The 27,387-nt window shown below is 57.0% G+C and overlaps 2 protein-coding genes across 4 annotated transcripts; one reads left to right on the forward strand and one right to left on the reverse strand.

Moving 5' to 3' along the window:
* Positions 1–1,467: 1,467 nt before the first annotated feature.
* On the forward strand, positions 1,468–20,852 carry LOC116629217 (ATPase family AAA domain-containing protein 3). Of its 2 annotated transcripts, XM_032399523.1 has the most exons (15): positions 1,468–1,551; positions 2,676–2,777; positions 3,106–3,165; positions 4,634–4,703; positions 4,996–5,161; positions 5,362–5,431; positions 7,701–7,856; positions 8,859–8,915; positions 9,321–9,446; positions 9,659–9,783; positions 10,283–10,334; positions 10,893–10,963; positions 11,928–12,095; positions 13,211–13,319; positions 19,927–20,852. In XM_032399523.1, the coding sequence occupies exons 1-15, from the start codon at positions 1,507–1,509 to the stop codon at positions 20,089–20,091; spliced, it is 1,542 nt and encodes a 513-aa protein (XP_032255414.1). In that variant the 5' UTR covers positions 1,468–1,506; the 3' UTR covers positions 20,092–20,852. The 2 variants fall into 2 exon arrangements, with proteins under 2 accessions (XP_032255414.1, XP_032255415.1); XM_032399524.1 differs by lacking the exon at positions 7,701–7,856.
* An 89-nt stretch (positions 20,853–20,941) lies between these two features.
* Positions 20,942–27,344, reverse strand: LOC116629218 (transmembrane protein 240). 2 transcript variants are annotated; one of them, XM_032399525.1, is made up of 4 exons: positions 27,238–27,344; positions 26,669–26,775; positions 22,268–22,476; positions 20,942–21,757 (listed from the first exon to the last, which is right to left on the reverse strand). In XM_032399525.1, exons 1-4 carry the CDS (start codon positions 27,292–27,294, stop codon positions 21,609–21,611), a joined length of 522 nt encoding a protein of 173 aa, XP_032255416.1. In that variant the 5' UTR covers positions 27,295–27,344; the 3' UTR covers positions 20,942–21,608. The 2 variants fall into 2 exon arrangements, with proteins under 2 accessions (XP_032255416.1, XP_032255418.1); XM_032399527.1 differs by lacking the exons at positions 20,942–21,757; positions 22,268–22,476 and adding an exon at positions 25,704–26,262.
* Between the last annotated feature and the right edge of the window lie 43 nt (positions 27,345–27,387).

Consider the following 27,387-nt stretch of genomic DNA (forward strand, 5'->3'; position numbering starts at 1 on the left):
CACTGTGCTGAGGTTACCTGCTCTCACATTTCCCTCTCTCGAGAGTCAGTGGCTGAGGGATCTCTAATTGCCCCATTTTCAGGTGAGGTTAACCTGGCTGACTAAAGTCATGCTGTGAGTGACAAGGGCAGCTGGGACCTGGTCTCAGCATTGTCACCCTGAGGCACCCACGTTCCTGTCGGCTGCAGCAGGACGAGCACTGTTGTACTTTCACTCCCTCCTGCTCAGAAGGGGCTCCTAGAGTCTGTTCGAGCCTTGGCTTTGTGGCTTCCCAAGTTTACGGGGAAGGATGTGGGACCCTGGCGCCTTTGTGCCGCCCCTCCTCGGGCTCCTGTGCCTCTGATCGCCAGAGACCCAGGGGAGAGCCTTGTAGTGAGGTGTGGGAGGCCGTGTCAGCCCAATCCTGACTGGCTCTGAAGGTCCTTCCCAGGCTCAGGCACTATGTGCTCTCCACACCGCTGGCCCTAGTGGACCATCAGATACCGCAGCTTCCTCCCCGTCCATCTCAGCGTGTGAGGGTGCTCACAGACCTGCACACAGAAGTCATGCTCTAGGTAATGGTGCGTTTGCCGCAGCTTGGGCGTGATGGGTACTGGGGTCTGCAACTTACTTCAAAGGCTTCAGAAAGTAAGGTCACGGGGCTCAGGTGGAAGGATAGGTGTGTGGTACACAAAGGGAGAAAACCAGGTACGTTGTTTCATCAGGGAGCTGGGTTCACAGGGATTCCCTACTTTCCTTCCATACTGTTACGTATTAGGATATTTCTTTATAGTAAAATCTCATGAATGGGAGAACTGTGTCATCACCAAAATATTTGAGAAGCCAGATGCATGGGCTTTTTGGCTAGGAGAGCACCAGAAGTTAGCTTTTTTTTCAGAACACTCAAGTATTGGTGGATATGAATTGCACCTTATGAATAAAATACACACAGAAAAGCTTTATAATGTGTGTGTTTGTAACACAAGGTCTGTGAAGAGCCATCATTCTGTGTGCATTGGCTTATTTTTAACTTGTTTACTTGCTATTCATTGTACTACTTGCATGTGTTTGATAGCAGGTTAATAATAATAGATATCGGGGACTTAAGAGAAATGTACGTACCACGAAAAATAAGGTATTCTAGCTACAGGCTGCTTTTTGTTTAATCGGGACCGTGACTGCCATGTTGACCCTCCTACTCTCAACTAGCGTGGGGCAGCCTTTCTGATAGCTCTCTGGGACGTGACAGCTGCTGGGGGGGTAAGGTCTTGTGTGTGGGGCTTTCTGTTGGGAGTGGAGCAGACATAGGTGAGGAGAAGGGGGCAGTGGTCTCGGAGGGCGGGGTCACCAAACAAGATCTGGTCCAGGAATGAGGGTGGGCACGTGTGTTTTCTGGTCGAGGTGAGCTGTGGCCTCCCTGAAAGCCCCTGGCACACAGGAGTGCTTGCCTGGTGCCCAAGTGTCCTAATACCCACTCTCTCCCTCTGCCCCACAGGACATGCCAAGGAGGCCCTGAGTCTCGCACAGATGCAGGAGCAGACGCTGCAGCTGGAACAACAGTCCAAGGTCAAAGTGAGTCGTGGGGCTGGTGCCGGCTGAGGCAGGCCACGTCCCTGTGGCGGAGGGACGACCGCAAAGAGAAAGTGCATGTGGGCGGTGGGTACAGGGCGGGTTCCTCAGACATCTCCTTTCTTGCATTTGCCTTCGTGCTTGTGGTTAAGAGGGAAATAGGAGGAGGTCAAAGACGCGCTGGTTTGTGGCCTGAGTCCTGGCAGCAGAACCACCTGGAAGGGCTGCTGTGGGTGAGGACCATCTGGTCTCCCCAAGGGAGGTGCTTACCTGTTTTCCCTGCATTCGGCAGGACCTCTATGCTGAGCACATAGCAAGCGTAGAAAAGACACAGGCTCTGCCGTCTGTCGTTGGCTGTTGTAAAGCGTAGTCCAAAAGTGAGCACGTGGGGCGCCTGGGTGGCTAAGTCGTTAAGCGTCTGCCTTTGGCTCAGGTCATGATCTCAGGGATCAAGCCCTGCATCAGGCTCCCTGCTCACTGGGGAGTCTGCTTCTCCCTCTGCCCCTCCCCCTGCTTGTGCCCTCGTTCGCTCTCTCTCAAATAGTCCTTTAAAAATCTGTATTTATTTGGGGCGCCTGGGTGGCTCAGTCGGTTAAGCGACTGCCTTCGGCTCAGGTCATGATCCCAGGGTCCTGGGGTCAAGCCCCGCATCGGGCTCCCTGCTCTGTGGGAAGCCTGCCTCTCCCTCTCCCACTCCCCCTGCTTGTGTTCCCTCTCTCGCTGTGTCTCTCTCTGTCAAATAAATAACTAAAATCTTAAAAAAAAAAAAAAAAAAACAACAAAAGTGAGCACGTGACATAAGCCACCATGGAAACAATGTTGGGGAAGGGAGTGACAGACACCCCAGGAGACCATCTTGCTCCTTTGCAGCCCAGCCCTGTTTTCCTGGCACTTCACTACTTGTGGTCTGGGTCGCCCTGGGCCTTGGTGCCCATGCAGCTGGGAGCTGACGGGCATGTGGGGTGCTGGTCTAGGCTGTGTTTTTTGGATGCCCCTCCTGCTCCTGTCCAGCCCCTTTGGAGCCTACCTGGGAAAGGGTTGTTGAGGCAGTGTGAGCCCTGAGCCTCAGAGTCCTGAGAGGGGGGCCCCACCAGCTCTGGACTTGCAACCACTGGTGTGTTCTACAGGAATACGAGGCCGCTGTGGAGCAGCTGAAGAGTGAGCAGATCCGCGTGCAGGCTGAAGAAAGGAGGAAGACTCTGAATGAGGAGACGAGGCAGCACCAGGCCGTAAGGACCACATGGCCCCACGGGCACAGGGTGACCAGGGTGGAGCGCTGGTGGGGCACACCATGGCCCCAAAATTCAGTCTGGGTCTGTTACCCATCGAGACTCTGAGATGACCTTGTGCAAATATCAAAAGCCCGTGGATCCCTCCGTGCTGAGCGTGACGGGGAGCACACGTGTACCAAGCGTGTGTGCTCATTAACAGCAGGTAGAGGTGGGTGGCTTATCTGGGGGCCCAGCACCCAGTAAAGTCTGGATTCAGATGTTGGTTTCAGGCCGTCCACCAGCTTTTTCATCTGAGCTGTATTCACACTGCCCTCTTCCTCCCTAGAGGGCCCAGTACCAAGACAAGCTGGCCCGGCAGCGCTATGAGGACCAGCTGAAGCAGCAGGTGAGCTTAGCACATTTACATGGGAGGGGAGCTGCCTCTGTCCTCCCCGAGAGCACAGGCATATTTGGGGGCAGCTGTTGGGCCAGAATTCAGAGTTGTTTTACCAGCGGTAGGTGCTAGGTCCCAGGGACGCACACACACACGGGACACACGGGCCTCCAGGCTCTGGCTGTGGTGAGGGTTCTTCTGGGTGAGAACCTGGGAACCTGGCTGTGACAAGTTCATGGTAGAGGTGGTTTCCAAATGCTTGTACCTGTTTGGGCATTCCAAGGAAACCCAGCCATCAAAAAGCATGAAACCTTACCACTTGCTATGACGTGGATGGAGCTAGAATATATTGGACTAAGTGAAATAAGTCTGTCAGAGAAAGCGTGATTTCGTTCATATGCGGAATTTAAGAATCAAAACAGATGAACATAGGGGAAGGGGGGAAAGCAAAGGAGAGAAGGAAACAAACCATAAGAGACTCTGAATGATAGGAAACAAACTTAGGGTCCCTGGAGGGAGGGGGTGGGGGAGGGGCTAGGTGGGCGACGGGGATGGAGGAGACACTCGTGACGGGTACAGGTGTTGGATGTAAGTGATGAGCCACCGAATTCTGGTGAGGGCAATATTGCACTGTATGCTAACTAGAATTTAAATAAAATTTCTTTTAAAAATGTAAATTTAACAGGGGAAAGACAATGTTTTGAGGACAGCTGTGAGTCTGGACTAGAGGTGCCCAGAGGTCTATCCTGTGGCGGAACTGTGCTAGAGGCGGGAGCTGCTGCGCCGCCCACCCCCCCCAATGCATGTGTGCATATGTCCTGGGTGGGGTTCAGACCTGCCTGCCAAGGGCTGTGGAGTGTGTAGGCCCCGGGGCATCATTCCCAGAGAGGTTTGGAGCCCCCGGGGGCAGCAGAAGCTTCCCCACAGGCTGGAGCAGCTCATCTCTTAGATTGATTGTTGATCATTTCCTAATATATTTTTTAAGGTTTTATTTATTTATTTATTTATTTATTTTTTTTAAAGAAACTTTATTTTTTTTTTTTAAAGTTTATTTATTTATTTGACAGAGACAGCAAGAGAGGGAACACAAGCAGGGGGAGTGGGAGAGGGAGAAGCAGGCTTCCCGTTGAGCAGGGAGCCCGATGTGGGGCTCGATCCCAGGACCCTGGGATCATGACCCGAGCTGAAGGCAGACGCTTAACGACTGAGCCACCCAGGCGCCCCTTAAGGTTTTATTTATTTGTTTTAACGAGAGGGAGTGCGCGTGCATGAGCGGAGGTGGGGAGGCAGAAGGAGGAGGAGAGACTCGGGCAGTCTACCTGCTGAGTGCAGAGCCCGACACGGGGCTCCATCCCACCACCCTGAGATCATGACCTGAGCCGAAACCAAGAGTTGGATGCTCAACTGACTGAGCCACCCAGGCACCCCAGATCAGTTTACTAATTTTGAAAGCTTTTCCCTTTCCCCTGTGGCTTCTCAGCAACTTCTCAATGAGGAGAATTTACGGAAGCAGGAGGAGTCGGTGCAGAAGCAGGAGGCCATGCGGCGAGGTAGAGTTGGGCTTTGGGGGCTATGTCCTTGGAGCCGCCCTAGGCTCGAGAAAGGCCCCTGGGGAAAGCAGGCTGTAGGCATGGATACACGTTGCTTCAGGCACTTTGATCCCCAAGCAACATTTCCAAGACTCTCGATAGGAGCTCTGCGTTCCTTGGTTGGGACTTTGTAGCAGAAGCCTAGGCAGGCCGGGCATTCCCCCAGGGTCTGGGAGGAGGGTTGCCTGGGCCTCACTGGAAGGATTAGGGAGCCGTGGGCTGAACACCCTCCTCCTGCCCTTTCCCTGGGCAGCCACTGTGGAACGGGAGATGGAGCTGCGGCACAAGAACGAGATGCTGCGGGTAGAGGCTGAGGCCCGGGCTCGGGCCAAGGCGGAGCGCGAGAATGCAGACATCATTCGTGAGCAGATCCGCTTGAAGGCTGCCGAGCACCGCCAGACCATCCTGGAGTCCATCCGGTGAGGGCCGGTCCCCACAGGCCCCTAGCACAGCCCTTCACGTGTGCCAGGAGGCCCTCGGTCAGTGCATTGGCAGGAGGCGGCCTCTCAGCAGGTCCTCCCGGGTGCTGACCTTCAGGGCTGACCTTCAACGCCCTTGCCCTTTCTCCAACCAAGGGCCTAGATCGTTCTCCCCGGTCACATCGCTGCTTCCTCTCCAGGACAGCCGGCACCCTGTTTGGGGAAGGATTCCGTACCTTCGTGACAGACTGGGACAAAGTGACAGCCACGGTAAACACTGCTGCTGCGTCTTCCTGCTTGTGGCCTGTGTCAGGGTCGCCGTTGGGTCGTGTGCCTGCCCTCAGTGGTGGGAAGTGTGCCAGGCAGGTCCAAGGGGTAAGCATTCGCTGCTTCTCTTCCCTCCCGCCCCCTGCTGTGAAAACCGGATGCGGCGCGGCCTCTGGGTATGGGACACAGGGAGCAATTCAGTGTTAACACTGGCGGTAGGTTTTTTAACCTTTGGGCTGGAATATGTGGGAAGAGGTGCTAGAGCTTCAGTTTCCCTCTTCCTTAGAAGTGCTGCCCTTTGGAAAGTGTAACTGGAAATCTGCCTGGCAGCCTCAAGGGTGGGGCCCAGCTAAAACTCCAGGGGCGCCCCGGAGATGTGGCCATGAACCCCTTTAAACCATGCTCCTATAAGGGTTCCCACCCTCTAGCGGGAAGCGGAGGGCAGCCAACAAGGCTGTAGGACTCCAGGCACACATTCTAAGGCCCTGTGGTCTGTGCCCTGTGCCACGTGGCTGCTTAGCACTCAGGGTGGAGGGGAGGGCTTCAGCCAGGACTGGTTCCCAAAAAGCCCACCAATTCTGCAAGTACTTCCTAATGTCAGCATTGGGCCGGGCACCGCTCTAGGCTGCACAGTGTGACTTGGCACCTGCTCATGTGGTACTGATGCCCTAACAAAGGGTGAGACAAGTAACCATGCTGACCATGAGCGTCCCTGTGCACCCACATTCCTGGCCTACTGGCTTCTGAAGCCCTTTCTGCAAGTGCCCTGCTTTGGGCATAGTTCTAATCTCTTTCCGGAGACAGTGAGAAGCAGCAGGGGAGGTCAGGCTGTGCCTCAAGGAAAGCAGGGACTGGACTACCGGGGGAGGGCCAGGATGCCAGTTGAGGAAACCGGCAGCTAGTGAGACTGCTGGCTCTTTTCTTTTTTTTTTAAGATTTGATTTATTTATTGGAGGGAGGGAGCACAAGGTGGGGGAGGGGCAGAGGGAGAGGGAGAAGCAGGTTCCTTGCTGAGCAGGGAGCCCCATGTGGGGCTCCATCCCAGGACCCTGGGATCACGACCTGAGCCAAAGGCAGACGCTCAACCGACTGAGCCACCCAGGCAACCCCTCCCCCAGAGTGTTTTGTTTTTTTTTTTAAAGATTTTATTTATTTATTTGAGAGAGAGAATGAGATAGAGCGAGCATGAGAGGGGGGAGGGACAGAGGGAGAAGCAGACTCCCTGCTGAGCAGGGAGCCCGATGCGGGACTCGATCCCAGGACTTCAGGATCATGACCTGAGCCGAAGGCAGTCGCTTAACCAACTGAGCCACCCAGGTGCCCCCCCCCCCCCAGCGTGTTTTAAAGGCGTTCTGACTGCTCGTGTGGTCTGAGCACCCTGTGCACTCAGATCTTTCCAGACTTTTCCAGCTGTTGTGAACATCTATGTTGAATCTCTGTTGAATCTCATGTCCATCTTCAGTCTGGGATCCTCACCTGCCCGGGGCAGTGTTGTGGGCTGACAGTCAGTCCTGGCCTGCCCCCGACAGAGCTCCTTGGTGGGGAATCCAGGCACAGGACAGGCTGAGCAGGAAAATGCCCCTTGGCCATCCTTCCTATTTGATCAGCTGCTCATGAGTCAAGAGTTTACCTTCCCAGCAAGCTGGGTAGACCCACGGAGGGGTGGTCATTGGAGAGCGCTGGGCGATGTCAGAGGTTGCTGGATTCTTGGGGCCGGCCCAGCCCCACCTCCCCCATCACAGGCCTCTTGTTCCTGTCACTGTAGTCACCACCTGGTCTCCTGGAACCTCGTTCCTGTGGTCTTAGAGAGTCCTCGCTTCCCCCTGCAGCAGCCCGGCTGTTTGTCTTGTAGGGAAGACGTTTCAGTTTCATTTCCAGGTGTTGGCATACTTTCCAGGAATCTCTTGTAGTTCTTGGTCACCTGCCCTGTAATTGTGCTTCCACCACAGTGTTCGATTCTGTCTCCTATGAGCCTCAGGGTCTCTCTGTCTCTTTGTAGCTGGGGCTCCTGTTGCCTGGAAGCTTCCCTAATTCTCCTGGAGTGCATCCTCCAGTAGCTTTCTGAGAAAGGGTGGTTATGATAAGCCTTTTGATACCGCGTCTGTCTGGAAATGTCTGCGGTCATGCGAAATTGAGCGCCAGCTAGGACGCTGCTCTGTGACCCTTGCCGTCACCTTGCATGGGATGGGATGGGGGGGGGCGTGGTGCCGACTGCTCACAGCCTGGTGCGGGATTGGTGGGTTCCGCCTGCCTTCCCGCTGCCCCGCTCTAGGTGGCTGGGCTGACGCTGCTGGCCGTCGGAGTCTATTCTGCCAAGAACGCCACGTCTGTTGCTGGACGGTACATTGAGGCCCGGCTGGGGAAGCCGTCCCTGGTGAGGGAGACCTCTCGTGTCACTGTGCTGGAGGCTCTGAGGCATCCCGTGCAGGTGATGGTGGGCCCCGTCCTCCCTGGAGTGGCACGTCCTTCCCAGTTCTTTCTGGCATTTCAGCCAGGTTGTGAACACGTGTCTTCATTTTCCCCTCTTTACCCAAATACTGTCTATTCTCTCTGGCATGTTGGATTTGATTGTGGCTTTCTTCTCTCTGATGCTGTTCTGGGAGCCTGTCCACATCAGCACTGAGGAGACCCTCACCCTAGTCCACTCGGTCACCTCTGTGGATTTGTTAATGTGACTGTCCCCCTGGGTAGATTTTGGGTTGTTTACAAAATCCTGGGGCTCCTGTGTGCCATCGTCCTGTGAGAGAAGTTGCTGGAAGCAGCACAGTGTGAGCTTCCTTCCTCGAGGGGAGCCAGGCTTTCTGCCCGGCTTGATGTCCTCCCACGGGCTGTGGCTGGATCTCCATAGTGATCACTGTGGGTAACTGAGAAAATAAAGATCGGTAAAGAATCTTTTTCTTTTTTTTAAGATTTTATTTATTTGAGGGAGAGAGAGGATGAGCTGGGGTGGGGGGGGGGGGGGCGTAGGAGCAGAGGGAGAAGCAGGCTCCTCACCGAGCAGGGATCCCGATGTGGGGCTCCATCCCAGGACCCCTGAGCCAAAGGCAGACCCTTAACTGACTGAGCGCCCCAGGCGCCCCTAAATCAGTAAATAATCTGAAGGGGCTCCTGGGTGGCTCAGTCAGTTAAGCATTTGGCTCTTGACTTCATCTCAGGTCATGATCTCAGTGTCGTGGGATCGAGCCCCACGTCGAGTTCCCTGCTGCGGACTTGTGCGCTCTCTCTGTAAGTCGCCTAGGCCAGTAGCACAGACAGCCTCGTAGGCCCCCTGTCCAGAGTGGGAGTGGGGCCCAGTCACATGTGGCCTGGAGTGTGAGTGCCGCGGCAGTTCTGTTCCCACGTGGCAGTCTAGCTGCTCCCGGCGCTCCGTGCCTGGGTCGTGGGCTCTGCTGATAAGCTTGACTGTCCCCATGTTGTGCCCCCCCCATAGGTCAGCAGGCGGCTCCTCAGTAAGCCTCAGGACGCACTGGAGGGCGTCGTCCTCAGTGTAAGTGGTGCTGCCCATCTGGGGGCTGTAATAGGCTTTGGGGTGGGAGGTGCTCTTCTGCCCATGGAGGTTTTCTACAGGATGGGGCTGCTTTTCATTCCTTTTTTTTTTTTTTTTTTAAGATTATTTATTTATTTATTTGACGGAGAGACACAGCGAGAGAGGGAACACAAGCAGGGGGAGTGGGAGAGGGGGAAGCAGGCCTCCCGCCGAGCAGGGAGCCCGATGCGGGGCTCGATCCCAGGACCCTGGGACCATGACCTGAGCCGAAGGCAGACACTTAGGGACTGAGCCACCCGGGCGCCCCAGCTTTTCATTCCTAAAGTAGAATGCCTGGGGTAAGCTGCCTCTTGGGGCTGCCAGACAGGCAGCAGAGTGCCCCCAACCTGCCATGTCCCCTGGCAGCCCGGCCTGGAAGCACGGGTGCGGGACATTGCCATAGCGACGAGGAACACCAAGAAGAACCACAGCGTGTACAGGAACATCCTGATGTACGGGCCTCCGGGGACTGGCAAGACCCTGTTTGCCAAGGTGAGGGCGCACGGCCGCACGGGGGGGGGGGGGGGGCCATGGGCAGGGGCTGCAGCTGTGGCTCTTAGGGATGGGCCACGTGGGGGGGGCCAGCTTTCCAGGCAAGGGGCATCCCAGCAGTACCTGGTGGGGGCCAGACTCAGTGCATGTGAAGGGGAGGAGAGTAAACAGGCTTTGCCCTCCACCCCCACCCCTGCCCCTCTCTCGCCTAGAAACTTGCGCTGCACTCAGGCATGGACTATGCCATCATGACAGGCGGGGATGTGGCCCCCATGGGGCGGGACGGCGTGACTGCCATGCACAAGGTCTTCGACTGGGCCAGTACCAGCCGGCGAGGGTGAGCCGGGCCCCTCCTGGGATGGCCCCCTGCGTGCATGCGCTTGCATGGCCCGGGTTCCTAGCGGCCACCGGAGCGCCAGCTGGGGGGTGGGTTTGGGGGGCGGTGTCGGTGACTTCCCCTGCAGCTTGTCTCCATGGTTGTGCACAAGGCTGGAATACTCTGGGGTTGGGAGTCCAAGGGAGAAATTCACCCCGGGAATAGATTCCTGGTGGCTTGTGCTCATCACGGGAGCCTCGCTTTTAACACATTGAAGACGAGCGGCTGCCAGCCCCGATACTAAATTTAGTGCCAAATTAGGATGTTTGGCACAAACCAGTCGCTTCCCCGCAGCACTGGCACTGGGCATTCCCCTGTCGGGTCTGGGGTCCCCAACCACTACTGAGGTTAGCCGGCACTTTGTGTTCCTGAAACTGAGTTTAGTTTTAGCGTGCTCAGCACCTTAGTGTGCAGCTGGGCGGCCCTCACCCACTTCTTGTTCATCCTTTTCCCTTCACAGCCTCCTTCTCTTTGTGGATGAAGCGGACGCCTTCCTCAGGAAGCGAGCGACTGTGAGTATTCTGGAAGCTTCTATCTGGCCTGCTGGGCCCAGCCGGCTGTAGGTGAGCGGTCAGGAGTGGTGTCCAGCGGCCGCGTTTGTGCTTTACGGGGAGGTTGCTGGTCACTCACAATGATGTCTGACCCAGACCTGCTTCTCAGCTGCACTTTCTTCATAAATTTGGTCTGAAAAGCAGGAATTGATCCTGGGGTGTCTTTAAAGGCTTCCTTGAAGGGCGCCTGCGTGGCTCAGTTGGTTAAGCGACTGCCTTCGGCTCGGGTCATGATCCTGGAGTCCCGGGATCGAGTCCTGCATCGGGCTCCCTGCTTGGCAGGGAGTCTGCTTCTCCCTCTGACCCTCCTCCCTCTCATGCTCTCTGTCTCTCATTCTCTCTCTCTCTCTCAAATAAATAAATAAAATCTTTAAAAAAATAAAATAAAATAAAGTCTTCCTTGAAGTTAAGTCTCATGGAGACCCTGTTGTGTGGGGCTCTCAGAGGGATGGAATGGCTGGCGCCTTTGTTTAACTTCCCCCAGCTGCCTCCCATCTGATGCCAGAACTTTGTCCACAGGAGAAGATCAGCGAGGACCTCAGGGCCACCCTGAATGCGTTCCTGCACCGGACGGGACAGCACAGCAGCAAGTGAGGGCCACCCGCCGGTGCGAAGTCCCTTTGCAGAGGGAAACTGAGGCTCTGCTTGAGCTCACACGGCTGCTGTGGGGCGGGGCTGGAACAGGGCAGGCACACTTGCCTGGGCGATGGGAAGGGCCGGTCGGGGTGCAAGGGGGGGGTTTTGTGGAAACTTCTGAGAAGATGTGCTGGGGAGTCTCAGGAGAGCCAGGCGCAAGTCCTCGCCCACAGGTCACTGCACTTGGCATCTCTGCTGGCCCTCCATTGATGGGCTGTAGGGGTGGTCACCCTACGGCCAGGTGCCCTGGGGCATAGGTTGCTCTGGAAAGGGGCTCGCTGCTTCTGAATCCCCTCATCTTGCCCTCTTGCATTGTTCAGGGCCCTCCAGTCCTGTGCCCACTAGTCATCCAGGGGGCACGTAGCCCCGCCAGTCAGCTGTGTGGCCCCCCAGTCATATGCTTCCCCCTTGCCTGCCATGGCTACTGCCAGCAGAGACCCCCGCCCCTACTCGGACTCCCTGAGAGTCTGGGCCAGGTTCCTGCTGAGTTGGCCCTTCTGCTCAACTAGCTGAACCCCAGACCCTGCAGCTCAGGTTGGGGACAAAGAGAAGGAGGCTGTGAAGGGAAAAGGATGAACAAGAAGTGGGTGAGGGCCGCCCACCTGCAACCTGAGCTGCAGGGTCTGGGGTTCAGCTAGTTGAGCAGCAGAGGTCTCAGACCGTGGGGTCCCTGTTCCTCCACACAGCAAAGCTTCAATGGCCACCCCATCAGGCTGGGCCCTCGGTCAGTGGAGAGGTGTTCGAGGGAGGGATGGGTAGCAGAGGGCAGTGCTGGGCCTTCCTGGGTTTTTCAGGTTAAAAAGCTGCCAAATAGATTCTCCTAGAAAATTGTCCTGTGTGGGTTTAAGAGGCTCCCTGCCCTGGGGGCCAGTGCCCAGGTCGGGCAGCCCCTTAGCCCCTGCTCTGCGCTGGCTTCAGGTTCATGCTGGTCCTGGCCAGCAACCAGCCCGAGCAGTTTGACTGGGCCGTCAACGACCGCATTGACGAGATGGTCCGCTTCGACCTGCCCCAGCGGGAGGAGCGGGAGCGCCTGGTGAGGATGTATTTCGACAAGTACGTTCTGAAGCCAGCCACAGAAGGAAAGCAGTAAGTGTGCTGATGGCCTGAGCACTGGGGGGCCCTCTGTACCCCACCAGCTCCTGGCCCCGGTGCTACACTCCCATCCTAACCCTGTGGGTCCACATGGGGGTCGGGTGCGCACCTGCGGGCCCCCGTGCCTCCTGCTTTTTGCCAGGTTTTTGACTCAGTGGCCCGTCATCACAAACAAGCTAGCATCTCCATCCTTTTCTGCTACGTGAAGTCTCTTAACAGTTTGGGGCTTTTGAGGAATGGAGGCTGCAGTCAGGCCCTGGAGAGTGAGGGGCTGTGGTGGTGGCTGCAGACCTTGGCTGAGCTTTGTTCACTCTGAGGTGGTCGTGGCAGTCTCGGAGGTGACTCCCCGTTGTTCACTACTCACCCCGACTCCCGGGAGCCGGGCCCCTTGCCAGCACACAGCAAGGCCCCCGTTCTGTAGGAGTCACCAGGCGATGGGGGAGCCCTCCACATTCTGTCCCGGCCACCCTCACTCATTGCTCTGTCCACAGTGTTCCATATAGGCAAAGGCGGATCTATTTTTAACCATCTCCAGGGAGCCGGATCTCGCAGCAGCACTGACCTGAATCCCTCCTGTCGCTGGTGGCAGTGAGAGCCGTGTTCTGTTCTAGGACGGGCTTTGCCTGCCCGTGCTGTCCCTCTGTTGCCGGAGCCCTTGCGTTCCACTATCTGGGCCTCCTTTCTCCTTTGCACCCGGCAGGCCCCAGGACCCCCACCCCCACCCCAGCCTCCCAGTGGCCCGTTCTGGTCTGACTATAGTCCAAACACTGGTTGTGGTCTGAGTTTCTGAGTCCTTTTTTCCATGGGTGTTTTTTTTTTTTTTTTTTTTAAGATTTTATTTATTGAGAGAGAGAATGAGACAGAGAGAGCATGAGGGGGTGAGGGTCAGAGGGAGAAGCAGACTCCCCGCTGAGCAGGGAGCCCGATGTGGGACTCGATCCCGGGACTCCAGGATCATGACCTGAGCCGAAGGCAGTCACCCAACCAACTGAGCCACCCAGGTGCCCCTTTTCCATGGGTGTTTGACTGATTGTCCTGGTCTTTAGCCAGACCTGACAGACATCCTATACTCCACACGGGAGCACCACGTGGGAATTTCTCCTTCACAGGCGCTTGAAGCTAGCTCAGTTTGACTACGGGAGGAAGTGTTCGGAGATTGCACGCCTGACGGAGGGCATGTCGGGCCGGGAGATCTCCCAGCTTGCTGTGGCCTGGCAGGTGAGCTGGGGACGTGCTCCCTACTACAGGTGTGAGCTTGACCGATCGGGAAATCCTGAGTCATCGGAGGGTAACCAGTGCTGGCCCCTGCTCCCCCCCACCCCCCAGGGTGTTTCTGTTGAAGGGTTTTCTGCACCCAGATGTCATGCCCTGTCCTGCATTCTAGCCACCACCTGCTTCTGCCTGCCCCCACCCCCACACACACACGCACGCAGGGAGGGTGTGGAGACGTGTCACTAGCTTTGGGTATTATGGCCTACCTCCTTGTCATTGTGGTTTTGGTCCAAATCAGATAGAGCTCTGGAATCAGGTGGGGTTTCCTGGAAATGAGCCAAGTGTCACATGGGCATCAAGGTCCCACAGGCTCAGGCTTGATGTCTTGGGAACGTCTGGAGTCTGTCCCAAGCTGGGGCCTAGCACATTTGGGGCAGGCGATTCTGTAGTTGGGGGATAGGGGACACAGGGGCACATGGAGCATCCCGTGAGCCGAAGGTGGGCTCACCAGAGGGCAAATGAGATGAGGAACCAAGGAGTGAATCTGGTCTGATAAGGGGTTGGGCATCTCCTTCCTAGCTCTTCACCAGATGGAGACCGTCGGTGTTGAGGATTGTCTGCTCCACGCATGATCGGGTTTGCTGTGGGGTCTTGAGGGCAGCATAGAGCACATGGGTTGAGTTGACTTTATCCTTGTGCTGTGGCCCAGGGCACACGGCCCAGAGTGGTTCTTGTCATTCCCCACACCCAGTTTCCTCCTGAGATGTCCACAGGGCCCCCACCCCCACCCCCCAGGGCAGGGGAGCCGGTTGACCCCCAGGAGTCCTGGGTGCAGACATCCAGAAAGCATTTGCAGCGTGGCGATTGCTGAGAGGGGAAAAGCCCTATCAGGTGGAGGTGCCGAGGAGCTCCTGTCCGCCGGCCAGCCCTCGGCTTTGTGTCGGCATCATGGCCTCTGTGGGTCCTGCACTCAGATCTGTCTGGGGCTACCTGACGATCCCACCACAAGAAACGTAACAGTGCTGTGAAGTGAACATGTGTTTGTTAATTAGGCATCTACTTGGATTTGAATGCGGTAGCTTGGATACACAGAGGGACTGTATTAGAGTGAGCTGGGCTATGTGCTGTAACAGCTCCAGACTGTAAACTGTCCCCACCTGGATCAGCGGGTGCTCTGCTCCGGGCCACCCTTACTCAGGACCGAGGCCTCATGACGCTGGCTCTGTTTCCATAATCAGCAGGGTGGAGGATAGGATGTCTGTCAGCTTGGGCTGCTCTAACAGTACCACAGCCCAGGGGGCCTAAACATAACATTCATTTTCCAAGGTTGTGAAGGCAGGAAGTCCCGGGTCAGGGTGCCAGCATGGTGGAGTTCTGATGGTGGCCCCCTTCCTGCCTTTTGGATGGTGATTTTCAGAGCTGGTTGTTGGGCTTGCTCCTGCCTGTCCTGCCCCTCCTTCCAGGCTGGACTGCCTGGGGGGCCCTCATGCACTTGTTCCCTGAAGCCCATGCTGCTTTTACGATGGTTTTATCAATGGAGTTCCTGCTGCCTCTTACCACTTGGTTGTGGGAATTCACCGCGTTGTTAGCATTATTTTTTAAACAAAATTTACCATTTTAACCGTTTTTAGGTACACAGATGAATGGCATTAAGTACATTCACATTGTTGTGCAACCATCACCACCATCTGTCTCCAGGACATTTTCATCTTCCTAAGCTGAAATGTCATCCCATTAAACACTAACCACCCCGCCATCCCCCCGCCCCATTTCCTGGCTTCTGTACTTCCACTTTCTGTGAATGTGACTCCTCTAGGTAGTGCATGTGAGTGGAACCATGCAGTATTTGTCCTTTTGTGACTGACTGACTTCATTCAGCATAATGTTCTTAAGGTGCATCCATGTTGTACCATGTGTCAGCATTTCTTCCTTTTTAAGGTAGAATCATAATCCATTGTGGATATATTTCATTTTGTTAATCCCTTCATCCACTGAGATGGACGTTTGGGTGGTTGCTGTGAACATGGGTGTGCAGCTGAAACCCCACTCTTCACCCGGAAGGGAAATTACTAGATCATGTGATGAACGGTCTTTTTTTTTTTTTTTTTTTTTTTTTTAAAGATTTTATTTATTTGACAGAGACACAGCAGGAGAGGGAACACAAGTAGGGAGAGTGGGAGAGGGAGAAGCAGGCTTCCCGCCGAGCAGGGAGCCGGATGCGGGGCTCGATCCCAGGACCCTGGGATCATGACCTGAGCCGAAGGCAGACGCCTAACCATCTGAGCCACCCAGGCGCCCCTGAACGGTCTTAATGTTTAAGAAGCTGCTGTGCCATTTCCTACAGTGGTCGCACCACTTTACATCCCCCCCAGAAGTGCACACAAGTTGGTTTCTCACCCCCTCATCAACACTTGTGATTTTCTGTTTTTTGGATAGTAGCCATTCTAGTGGATGTGAAGTGATCTCATTGTGACTTGAATTGCCTTTTCCCTGATGATTAGTGATGTGGGTATCTTGTGTGCTTTTTGGCCATGTATATGTTTTCTTAGAGAAATGTCTATTCATGTCCTTTGCCCATATTTGAATCAGGTGGTTTTCTGTTGAGTTTTAGGAGTTCTTTATGTATTGTGGATACTAACCCTTTATCAGATATGTGATTTACAGCTATTTCCTAGCCTTCAGTGAGTTGCTTTTTTACTCTTTATTTGGTTGATAATGTCCTTTGATGCACAAAAGGTGTGTTTTGTTTTGTTGTAAGATTTTATTTTTGAGTAATCTCTACACCCAACATGGGGCTCAAATTCACCACCCAGAGATCAAGAGTCCCATGCGCCACTGACTGAGCCAGCAGAGTGGCCCCCCTCCCCCCCCCCTTTTTTTTAAGATTTTGATGCATAAAAGATTTTAAGATTTTATTTATTTGAGACAGAGAGCACAAACGGGGGGAGGGGCAGAGGGAGAGGGAGAAGCAGACTCCCCGATGTGCAGGGAGCCCAATGCAGGGCTCGATCCCAGGACCCCAGGACCATGACCTGAGCCGAAGGCAGACGCTCACCCGAATGAGCCACCCAGGTGCCCCTGTACAAAAGATTTTAATTTTGATACAGTCCAATTTGTCAGTTTTGTTTGTCACTTATGCTTTCAGTGTCGTAGACAAGAAATCATCGCTAAATCCAGTGTCTGGAAGCTTACCCTATTTTTTTTTTTTTTTTTTAGTAGCTTTGTAATTTGAGGTCTTACATTTAGGTGTGATTCATTTTTTTTTCTTAAATTTTATTTATTTGAGAGTGAGAGTGAGCAAGAGCAAGAGAGAGAGAGCGCACGAGTAGCAGGGGGTGGAGGATGGGGCAGAGGCAGAGGGAGAAGCAGACTCCCTGCTGAGCAGGGAGCCTGACATGGGACTCGATCCCAGGACCCTGAGATCATGACCTGAGCCGAAGGCAGACGCTTAACTGACTGAGCCACCCAGGCGCCCCGGTGTGATTCATTTTTAGTTAAGTTTTGTGTGTGGGATAGGGCAGGTAGGGGTCCACCTTCATTCTTTTTTGCATGTGGATATCCAGTGTTCCCAGCACCATTGTTTGGAAAAGACTGTCCTCTCCCTATTGAATGGTCTTGGCATCCTTGTTGGAAATCATCCGACCACACATGTGAGGGTTTCTAGGCTCTCCATTCTACCCCATCGGTCTGTATAACTGCCCTTACGCCAGTGCCACATTGATTTTGTTACTGTAGCTTTGTAGTAGATTTTAAAATCAGGAAATGTGAGACCTGAAAATCTTATCCAAGACTGTTTTGGCTCTTTGGCCTCCGTTGAGATTCTATATGAATTTTAGGATGGATTTTTTTTTTTTTTTTTGCAAAAAACATCATTGGGATTTTTTTTTTTTTTTTTTTTTTAAGATTTTATTTATTTATTTGAGAGAGAGAATGAGATAGAGCATGAGAGGGTCAGAGGGAGAAGCAGACTCCCCGCTGAGCAGGGAGCCCGATGCGGGACTCGATCCCGGGACTCCAGGATCATGACCTGAGCCGAAGGCAGTCACTTAACCAACTGAGCCACCCAGGTGCCCCATTGGGATTTTTGATAGGGATTGCAGTGAACCTGTAGATCACTTTGGATGGTAATGACATCGTAACAAGTTTAAGTCTTCCAACATATGAACGTGGATATCTTTCTAATTTTGAGATCTTTAATTCCTTTCAGCAGTATTCTGTAGTTCTTAATGTAGAACTCTTTGGCCTTGGTTAAGTTAATTCCTAAGTATTTTCTTCTTTCTGATGCTATTGTAAATGGAATTTTCTTAATTTCTTAATTTCCTTTCCAGATGGTTCATTATTACCATATAGAAACACAAATGGTTTTTTGTTTTTAAGATCTTATTAGAGAGCGAGAGAGAGCATGCGTGCACACAAGCAGAAGGAGCTGTAGAGGGAGAGGGAAAAGCAGACTCCCTGCTGATCAGGGAGCCCAATATGGGGCTCAATCCCAGGACCTAGAGATCATGACCTGAGCCAAAGGCAGACGCTTAACTGACCTAAGCTACCCAGGTGCCCCAAAACACAAATGATTTTTGTGTGTTAATTTTGTGTCCTGCAAATTTGCTGAATTTGCTTATTAGTTTTATTTTTTAATCACAGCCCTGAGATCAAGATGTGACCTGAGATCAAGAGCCAGACACTTAACCGACTGAACGACCCACGCACCCCTAGTTATTAGTTTTAACTTTCGAGGGGAATCTTTAGGGTTTACTACATATAAGAATATATCATCTTCAAACAGATAATTTTACTTCTTCCCTGCCAATTTGGATCCCTTTTATTTCTTTTTCTTGCCTAATTGCTCTGGCTACGACTTCCACTACTGTGTTGAATAGAAGTGGTGAGAGTGGGCATCCTTGACTTGTTCCTTATCTCAGAGGAAAAGCTCTCAGTCTTTCACCATTGATAATCTATTTGCTGTGGGTTGTTCATAAATGACCTTTAGAACGTTAAGGAAATTTTCCTCCATCCCTAGTTTATTGTTTTCACCAAGAAAGGGTGTTGAACGTTGCAACTGCCATTTTCTGCATCAGTTGAGATGATCGTGTGGTTTGTCTTTCATTCTATTAACGTGGTGCATCACGTTGATTAATTTTCCTGTAAGCATCATCCTTGAGTCCAGGGCTTGCCTTTTTTTTTTTTTTTTTTTTTTTTAATGAAGTTTGCTATGTTTCAGTAATTTTAGGCTCACAGGAAAGTTGCAAGGTTAGCATGGAGCTTCCCCCACCGTGGTGTGACTCCTCTCACTGGGCACATTTGCCATGTCACTGTGGACTCCACCTCGGACCTGATGTTTTCTAGGACTCCCTCCAAAGTCCCCCATCTCGTTCAGTTGCCATGTCTGCTTGGGCTCCTCTGGGCTGTGACAGTTTTCACATGTCTCTTGTTTTTGATGATCCTGGCAGTTTTGAGGAGTGCTGGTCAGGTGTTACAGAGATTGTCCTTCTGATGTTTTTCTCACAGTTAGACTGAGATTGTGGGTTTTGGGAGAAGACCCCAGAGATGAGGTGCCCTTCTGGTCACGTCCTGACAGGGGACACGTGACGTCTGTACAACATCACAGGGATGTTGACCTGGTTAAGGTGGTGGCCGCCAGGTTTCTCCATGGTAAAGTTACTCGTTTCCCCTTTTCCTCATTTCTTTGGAAGCCCATTGCTAAGTCCAGCCATCCCTCAATAGGGATCCTGGCCCCCTTGGGCAGATATGTCTGCTCAGATACTCTGGGATTCTGGAAGGGGATCCTGCACTCCCTCTACCTTCCTACCAGGGAAGCTTCCAGCTGCTTTGGGTGCTGAGCGTTCAGGGGCAGTTGGGCCTAGCGGGTTACTTTCTGACCAAGCTAGAATTGCTGGGGGTTCCTGGGGAGCTCTCTTCCTAGGGGTCCTGCCCTCCCCTCAGTGTCAGAATGAACCCCCCCCCCCCGCCGGCCTATGGTGGTTCTGTTATCTGTGCCCTGGCCCTGAGGGTAGTTTTGCTCTCTGTGAATTAGGGGCCTTCCAGGTCTGCGTTGGGGGTGCTGAGCTGCTTCCTGACAGCTGGCCTCAGACTTTCTATTTTTAGAAAGTCATTGAGAAACTCGGTGATGCAAGAACATGGCACTTGTGCCAACTGGGGATGTGGGCAGGGCCATGGGCATTGCAGGGACGGTGGCTGCCATGGGCTGTGGATTCCCTTGTAAGCACGCATGCATGTGTACGCTCCTGCACACACACGGGAGCAAAGCATGTTCTGCTGGCATGTTGGCATGTGTGTGTTCTGCTGGGAGGCCGCGCCCCTCCTGAGACTGAGCACAGGCCTGTGGTAGAGGGTACGGGCCAGCAATCCTCTTAATGGACTCAACATCCCAGTCTTCACTGCCACCCCTTCAGGTTCTGGAGGGCATCTCCAAGAGGCGAGCTCATGGGTGGGGCCAGCTAGGCTGCCTTATCCCTGGGTCTGGCCCTGTTGTGCAGGTGGGTGGTTCCTGGTGACCGGTGGGGCCCAGGGGCTGAAAGCCTGGGGTGGGAGACCCTTTTTCCCCTGCAGGTAGCCCCTGTGCGTGCCCTGCATCAGTGTTCTCTTTCCCTGCCAGGCTATGGCGTATGCCTCCGAGGATGGGTTCCTCACTGAGGCCATGATGGATGCCCGGGTCCAGGATGCCATCCAGCAGCACCAGCAGAAGATGCAGTGGCTGAAGGCTGAGGGAGCCAGGCCTAAGGGTGACCAGCCCCTGCCCCCAAGTACACAGGCTGAGTGAGCTGGGCCTGGATACCCAGGGGGCGGCACATTGGCCAGGTGGCCCTGCCAGGAAGAAGCACCAAGATGCCCACTTCCCCCAGTGATGGGCCTACACAGCTGCCCACCTCAGCATTTTTAAATATTCCTCGGGTCGGGGCCAGGACAGCATTAAAGGCCTCTGCTTGGGAGCGGCTGCGGTTGTAGCGTCTTTGTGGGAGGGCTGGTCCTCTGTACCCCAGGCTTTTCCCTTCAGGCTGTGGTGCTTGTTGGGTGGTCCAGACTGGGGCCGTCACCTGACCCCCAGGACACTGCTGGGAGATGTGAGTCTCTAAGCCAGGCCCAGTGCTGGGGGGAAGCACTGTCCCCATGCGCAGGGACAGTGGTCCAGCTGGTACTGCTGGTTCTCAGGTGCTGGCTGAGCTCTTGTGGCCGGCTGCTGCATCTGTGTCCAGAGCGGGGCTGGGCATGGGTAGGGGCCTGACCTTGCCCAGTCTCACCCAGCAAGCGAGGGCTGAGCAGAGCAGGCCCCTGTGCTGCTGGGTGGGAGCTGCTTCCCCCCGGAACTAGGGAGAGGGAGATGCCCTGCATACGTCTGACTGTGATACACCCAGAGCATAAGAACTAGCTGCCAGCGACCGGTGGTGGTGCCTGAAGGGCCAGAGGCCCACTGGCCAGGAATGTCCAGTGCTGGGGGTGCTGTCCTAGCCCACAGGATCTGTGGCCCTCCATCCATTGGAGCTGGGGTCTTTTTATCCAGAATCCAATAAAAACTTGACAGGATACCTCACAATGTGTGTATCTCATGGCTGATTCAAGGGGCAGGGGCTTTAAAGGGTCACAGGTTCAGAGATGAAAGAAGAGGCAGAGACTGGAGCTTTCTGGAGAATTTACTGACCAGCAGGGGTGGGGGTCACAGTGAGGCGCCCGACCGGGGATGCCCTGGGCAGGGTGGCCACACTTGCCGCAGTGGGGCTCGGGGGCCTTATTGCTGCTAGGCCGGGGCCTCCACCAGACCCCTGCCCCCCGCCCCCCACCCCCTTTGCGGCCCGCGGACGCACACGCCCCATGCACATGCTCCCGTGTGCAGACATGGGCGCGGCTGGGCGCCGGCCCCTTCCCTGCCAAGACCCTCTCCCGGCCTTGCTTCCCTACGCCAGAACTGGTCCCGAGAAGCAGCCGGGCGCACAGGAAATAACCGGGTTTAAGTAACAGACTTGGTCTCAGCCCAGGTGCGGGTGAGACTACAGTGCGCGGGGGCGAGCAGGTGGTCCCGCCCGCCGGCACAGGTGCCCAAGTCCCCCGCCCGCCCTCGCTCAGGGCCCGCCGCCCTGATCCCCGCGCCCTTTCCGGCCCGGGAGGCCGGGGTCCTCCCCCCAGGCCGGCGGCCTGCCCCGCCCCGACCCCCTTTATAAAAAGAAGAGACAGCACCTTCCGCTGGACACGCCCGGCGGCCGCGGGCGCCCTGGCCCGGGGCGGCCGTCCAGTCCCGTGTGCGTGGGCGCGTTGGCCGAAGGCCCCGCGAGTCTTGCGCGCGGCTCAGAGGTGCCGCGGGCTCGGGTGGCCGTTGTGGTAGAGTTTCTGCTTCACGTGCACCATGTTGCCGGCCGCCTCCTCGAAGGGTCTGTGCGGCCGCCGGCCCAGCTCCCGCAGGCTGCAAAGCTTGGGCAGCCAGGTCCACGAGCCGTCTGCGGGGCGGGGGCGCGGTCAGGACGAGGTCAGGGCGGAGGCGTGGGCGGGGCGCGGTGGGTGGGGAGCTCGGCCAAGGAAAGGCGTGGGCGGGTCGGTGTTGGAGGCGTGGTCGAGCGGAGGCACGGCGTGGGAGGGGGCGCGGTGAGAAGCGACGGGCGTGGCATTGGTGGGGGCGTGGCCATGGCGGGAACGTGACCCGGTGGGGGCGTGACGTAAAGGGTTGCGGTGGGGCGGGTGGGCGAGGCGTGGCACCGCGGGGGCGTGGCGATGAGGGCGTGGCCTGGGAGGGAACGAGGCGATCCCTGGTGGGGGCGTGGTGTGGCGAGGGGGCGTGGCCTGGGAGGGGTGGTCCGGGAGGGCGCGGCGGGGCCGGTTCTGGTGGGGGCGTGGAGCCGGGGGCGTGGCCAGGGAGGGCCCGGCGGGGCGGGGCCCGGGGCGGGGGGGACGCGGGGGCGTAGGGTGGGACGCAGGGGCCGGGCCGCGCGCCCCCCGCCGCCCTCACTCACCGTAGCGCCGGCCGGCCCTCCAGGCGCGCACGGCGCAGTGCAGGACGCCGTCCATCCACACCAGGAACCAGCTGATGCAGAAGCCGAGCAGCAGCCCCAACATGAGGTCGATCTCCTGCTTGGTGACGTTGTCTGTCACGAAGTAGTTCTCGGAGGCGTCCACCACCGACTGGTCCCCGTCGTAAGGGATCACGTAGTGGATGTGGTGCCTGGGGGCGGCAGGGCGGGCTGGCACCTCTCCCGTGGGGCGGGCAGCGACCCCGGCGGTAAGCGGCACCCGTTCGCCCTGCTGGCCTTAGAGCAGCCCTTGTGCGGAGCTGAGGTCAGGAAGGGGCCCGCTCACCGGGCAAGAGGCTGCCCGGAGGGGGGAGTGTGCGCGGTCAGCGGTCAGAGTGAAGCCTGCCCACGTATCACCCTCCTCCGTCCTCCGCCCGGGGCTCAGAGGCAACCGTGCCGGGTCACGGGAACAGTGCAGGTGAACAAGCTTCCAGGGCGAAGGCCCGGGGCGGGATGTCCCCATCCAGTCGCAGGTTCACAGCCTCCCCTCCCACACGCCCTCTCATCCTCCTCCCTGCTACCAAATGCCAAGTGGGTCAGCCCTGCCCTGGGCCTCTGGTCTTCCTTCTGCTCCTTCATCCTTTGCAGGCACCTCCCCTTCCTCTGTTCTCTAGGCTGGAGGTCCAGCGGGCTCTGTCCAGTGTCCATCTCGTGCCCATGTCCCCACAGAGGTGCATGTCCATGGCCGGCGCTGCGGCTCCCGGGATGCTCCAGCTGCCCCGGGTTCCCTGGACTCCCATGTGTTGCCTCCCCCCCAAGGCCTGTGCGGTGTTTCTCAGCCTCCCTTCCCCCCACTGTCCAGGCTTGCCTCTGAGGAACTTTGAACTCTCCCCACATGCTTCCCTCCAGTTTCAGGCCTTTCTGGATTCCCTCCTCCAGCAAGCCCTCCTGGGCCTGGGTGGGGTGGCCCTACTCAGGAGATCAGCACCCAGGACAACAGACTCTGGGCCTGTCCCCACTCCCGACCCCCTCTTCGGCCTGCAGGAGAGCCCAGGAGAGGGACCGTGGGGTCCACCCTTCGCCCCTGTCATCCTCCTGCCTGGCAGTGCAGGGGCCTCTCTCGAGCCCTCCTGCCCAGGGGGCCAGCTCTCATGGTTCCCCTCCTCCCCAAGCCCCTTTGCTGGTCTTTCCAACTCTCTAGCCCCAATCCCCTGAAGTCCCTGGCCGCACACACTCCCCCCACCCTCCCCGTCTGCTCTGAGCTCTAGCTGCCTGTGTGGCGTCTCCACGTGGGATCTACAGACACCTCAAACTCATACCTAAAAATAGCTCCTCCCTCCCCAAACCTGCTTCTCCCCATCTTCCCCTCACTTAGATGCTGGCACCTCCGCCTGGTGTTCAGCTGAGATAGGTCCCTACCCCCACGCCCCAACCTCGCAACTGGCCATGTTCCACACTCCCCCACAGGGACCGTCTCAAATACGGAAACCCCACTACTCCTCCCTGATTCCCTGCTGTTCCTTCCCTACCGATGTCCCTGCACCAGCGGGGTCCACACAGCGTCTTCCTCCCAGTAGGAGCCCAGCAGGGATGGCGGCAGGCAGGCCTCTCCTCACACCCCTCCTGCTCCTTCTGGGAACTCTGGAGGCCATCCTGCTCAGCATGTCCAGAGTGTGACCAGTCCCAGTGGTGGGGCCTCGGTCACAGCCCCACGGCTCGGAGTCAGTAGCGAGGACGGCCTGATACGTGGCAGCCATGCTTACTGATCAGTTTGTCAGTAGCTGCTGTCAGTCACCAATAAGTGGTGGACAACTATTAATCACCACCCAGAATGAGCAGCAGCTGCGGGTTCCCCAGGAGCGGACGCCATTCGTGACCCGTTCAAGGTCCCCATCACCGGGGGCGCACCAGGCCAGGCAGGCCGCACAGGGGCTGCTAACACAGAGCATCACTGTCCCCTCCTGCTTTACCCAGCCGTCTGGGCCGAGGACCCCTGACATTACCCAGCCGTCTGGGCCGAGGACCCCTGACAGGGCCTTCCTCAGGCCTGCTGCTTCCTGCCCCTGGACACACAGCTGGTCAAGGTAGGGAACTTGAAGGTCAGGCTGCCAAAGAAGCCAGAAACGTGCCTGGTGCCCTGCAAGCAGGGCGAAGCCAGGGCCCCAACCGCCCCCCGCAGCTCAGGACCTCCAGGGGGTCAGGGGTCACAACCTGTGCCCCCATCCCTGGCCTGGCGCCTGCAGCTCCTCGCTGCCCCTCACGCTCGCTCCTCCTTCTCCAAGTCAGGCCCCTGGTCTCACACGTGCACACGGACTTTCATGACGTGTACATACACGGGTCTTGCCTGGGCCACGCATGCTGCATGTGCCTACCTGAGGTCCGAAGCATGTTTATACACGCCGGCCGCATGCACAAGACGTGGCGTGTATACCATGGACTCAGGTCCCCGAGCTCCACGTGTGTGCGTGTGCATGCTTCCCAGGCGCGAGCGCGGCGTGTCGCATGCGGATGCACATGCACTCAGCCTGGCACCCAGCCGTCCCCGCCGTAATGCACACCCCGCCTGCCGGCACGCACACTAGGAACCTTCATCTACACACATGTCCCCTGCGTGAAGTTCTCCGCATGGCAGGTCGGACGCATACACGTGTGCAGGCTCCACACGGCGCATGCACACACGGACGAGCCACCTGGGGCAGCCTGTGCACACGGTCTACACACGGACACTTCCTGTGCAGCACTTTCTCCGCAGACACACTCGCCGTGCCCACGCGGAGCACACTCGTCGCTGTATGCTGTCTGGGTGCTGTGCGTGCACTGTGCATACACATGTCTGTTGTCGATGTGTAAGAATACGTTGTACACTGAATCCACGTATCCTGTGTGAAGTGACGTGGACACACGCACCCAGAAGCTCTACGTCTGCAGCAGGGGCGGCTCTCCGGGTTTTCTGCGTCCCCAGACGCGCTAAGCTGCGCACACAGGACTAGCTTCGGCCGGCACCCGGCGCGCGAGCGTCCTAGCTGAGTCCGCACGGACTCTGGATGCTACGGATGCCGCGTCCACGCATCCCGGGCAAATACACGCTGGAAACACCCCCTGTCTGCCCAGATGGGTCCTTGGTGCGAGGTCACAGGCACATACATGCTGGTCATGACAAAACAGCCCACACACATGTAAAATGTGCCTCCGGGAGGGTCTCGGGACCACCCCGGCTTAACCTGCTCGTAGTCGTGGCTGACCCAGGTGGCCATGGGGCTGACCTTGTGCCCTTCCTCAGTTTGGGGCTGTGTGCACCACGAACGAACACAGGGATCTCTGGGAAAGAGTGCCCCCCCCCCCCCCCCAGCAAACTCTTCCGATGGTTCTTGGGACAGCACATGCGAGGGCCATCACACTCCCTCTCTACCTTCCCTAACGTCTGGGTTCTGCTTCCATACGCTGCTTGGTACCCGTGGCACGTAACTGTCCTGTCTCTCTTACACACACCCCCACCCCCAGTGTGTGCACACGTGTCCCTGGGGCAGAAATACAGGACAGGGTTGAGGAACACAGCTTCCGGGCTCGGCCCGCAGTCCCTCACTAGCTGTGTGACCTTGGGCAAGTCTCTATCCACCCAAGCGTCTCTCTGCTTTCTCTTGGTGCCAGCGAGAGGGCTTCCCGTGGAGATGCTGTGCATGCGAATGTGTGTGCGCTATGTGTACGCACATGGATATGCACAGACAGTACACACATGCGCGTCTCATGAGAACATGTTTATTTTGTACATGGACGTACAAACATGCATGGCCAGGAAGACTCCGTCACTACACGTGCACAGAATGGGGGCGTTCACACAGTGGATGTAGGGGGCCTGGGTTCTCCCACGGCTCTCTGAATGACCTTGAGCAAGCCACACCCAGCTTTGCCTCAGTTCCTCCTCTGTGCAATGACAGGGCTGGACCAGATGCCCCTCGAGGTAGGCTCTGCCCACCTTGACCTTCTGCACTTCCCTGTACCTGGCTTGCAGGAAAGTTCATGAACATTAGTGCAGGGCCCAGGGAGGACGGTGTACTCTGTGGGCACAGCCGTGCGCAGGATCCCTCCTGACACACAGGGCTGGGCTGTGGCTCTCCTGGCCTCCAGGCCCTGGACCAGGAGGCCTGGGGCCCATTCTGCCCATCACCCTGGCACAGGCCCTTTCTCTAAAGGCATTTTGGGAGGGGTCCTAACTACTCAGGCATGCTCCCCCTCCTGGAACCCGATTGGCCAATCCCCAGGTGCCCAGCGGAGGCTGGGCAGTCCTTCCCCCACGGGCCTAGCGCAGTCCTGCAGCCAGGCCTGCCTGGGGCTTGCCTGCGCCCCAGTGGGCCCCGTCGCCGCACATGTGTGATCACGCGTGTGCCCCACCGGGCGCGGACTCACCGGCCACAGTTGCAGTGGCAGACGCGGTCCTCGCCCCGCAGGTGCGGGAGGATGTAGTTGTGGAATCGGTCCAGCAGTGCGTTCATGTCCATCAAGCACGCGATGGCCTGGAAGAGCCCATGACCGGTCAGCGCCGAGAAGCGGGCCTGGCGGGGGCCCCGGGGCGTGGGGTGGGGTGTGGGGGGCGGCGCGCTGGGGGTGGGGGAGCGCAGCCCTGGGATAGGGGTGCCCGGGGCAACCCCAGAATCGGGGAGCTCAGGGCAGTCGAGATGGGAAGCGCAGGCCAAGGATGGGGAGCTCGGCGCTGCCGGGAGACGGGAAGCACAGCCCGGAGATGGGGAGCGCAGCCCGGGGATGGGGAACGCAGCCCGGGGATGGGGAACGCAGCCCGGGGATGGGGAACGCGGGGCAGCCCGGGATGGGAAACGCAGGCCGGGGATGGGGAGCGCGGGGCAGCCCGGGGATGGGGAGCGCAGGCCGCGCGGGCCGGTAAACAAGGCGCGGGAGGTGGGGGAGGCGGCGCGGGCGCGGGAGGCGGGCGCGGGCGCACGGGAAGCCCCTCCGCTCACCATCACGATCGACGCCCCCAGAATCATGAAGATCATGGTGTTCGCGCTCATGGACATCGGGCGGGGCCGGGCCGGGCCGGAGCGCCGCCCCCCGGCCCCGGCGCCCCCCCGGCCCCGGCCCGATGCTGGGCCCCCGCCGCCTCCGCAGAG

Source organism: Phoca vitulina, unplaced genomic scaffold, assembly GCF_004348235.1.
Source record: "Phoca vitulina isolate PV1807 unplaced genomic scaffold, GSC_HSeal_1.0 scaffold392, whole genome shotgun sequence".
Classification (NCBI taxonomy): domain Eukaryota; kingdom Metazoa; phylum Chordata; class Mammalia; order Carnivora; family Phocidae; genus Phoca; species Phoca vitulina.

Bases quoted from the DNA above. Each gene is read 5' to 3' on its own strand.
- LOC116629217 (XM_032399523.1), top strand. From the start codon at position 1,507: ATGCAGGAGCAGACGCTGCAGCTGGAACAACAGTCCAAGGTCAAA. The intron at 3,166-4,633 runs GTGAGCTTAGCA...GTGGCTTCTCAG, and splicing joins AGGACCAGCTGAAGCAGCAG to CAACTTCTCAATGAGGAGAA. The intron at 10,335-10,892 runs GTGAGTATTCTG...CTTTGTCCACAG, and splicing joins TCCTCAGGAAGCGAGCGACT to GAGAAGATCAGCGAGGACCT.
- LOC116629218 (XM_032399525.1), bottom strand. From the start codon at position 27,294: ATGTCCATGAGCGCGAACACCATGATCTTCATGATTCTGGGGGCGTCG. The intron at 26,776-27,237 runs GTGAGCGGAGGG...GGGCTCTTCCAG, and splicing joins TGGGGGCGTCGATCGTGATG to GCCATCGCGTGCTTGATGGA. The intron at 21,758-22,267 runs GTGAGTGAGGGC...CCCGCCCCGCAG, and splicing joins GAGGGCCGGCCGGCGCTACG to ACGGCTCGTGGACCTGGCTG.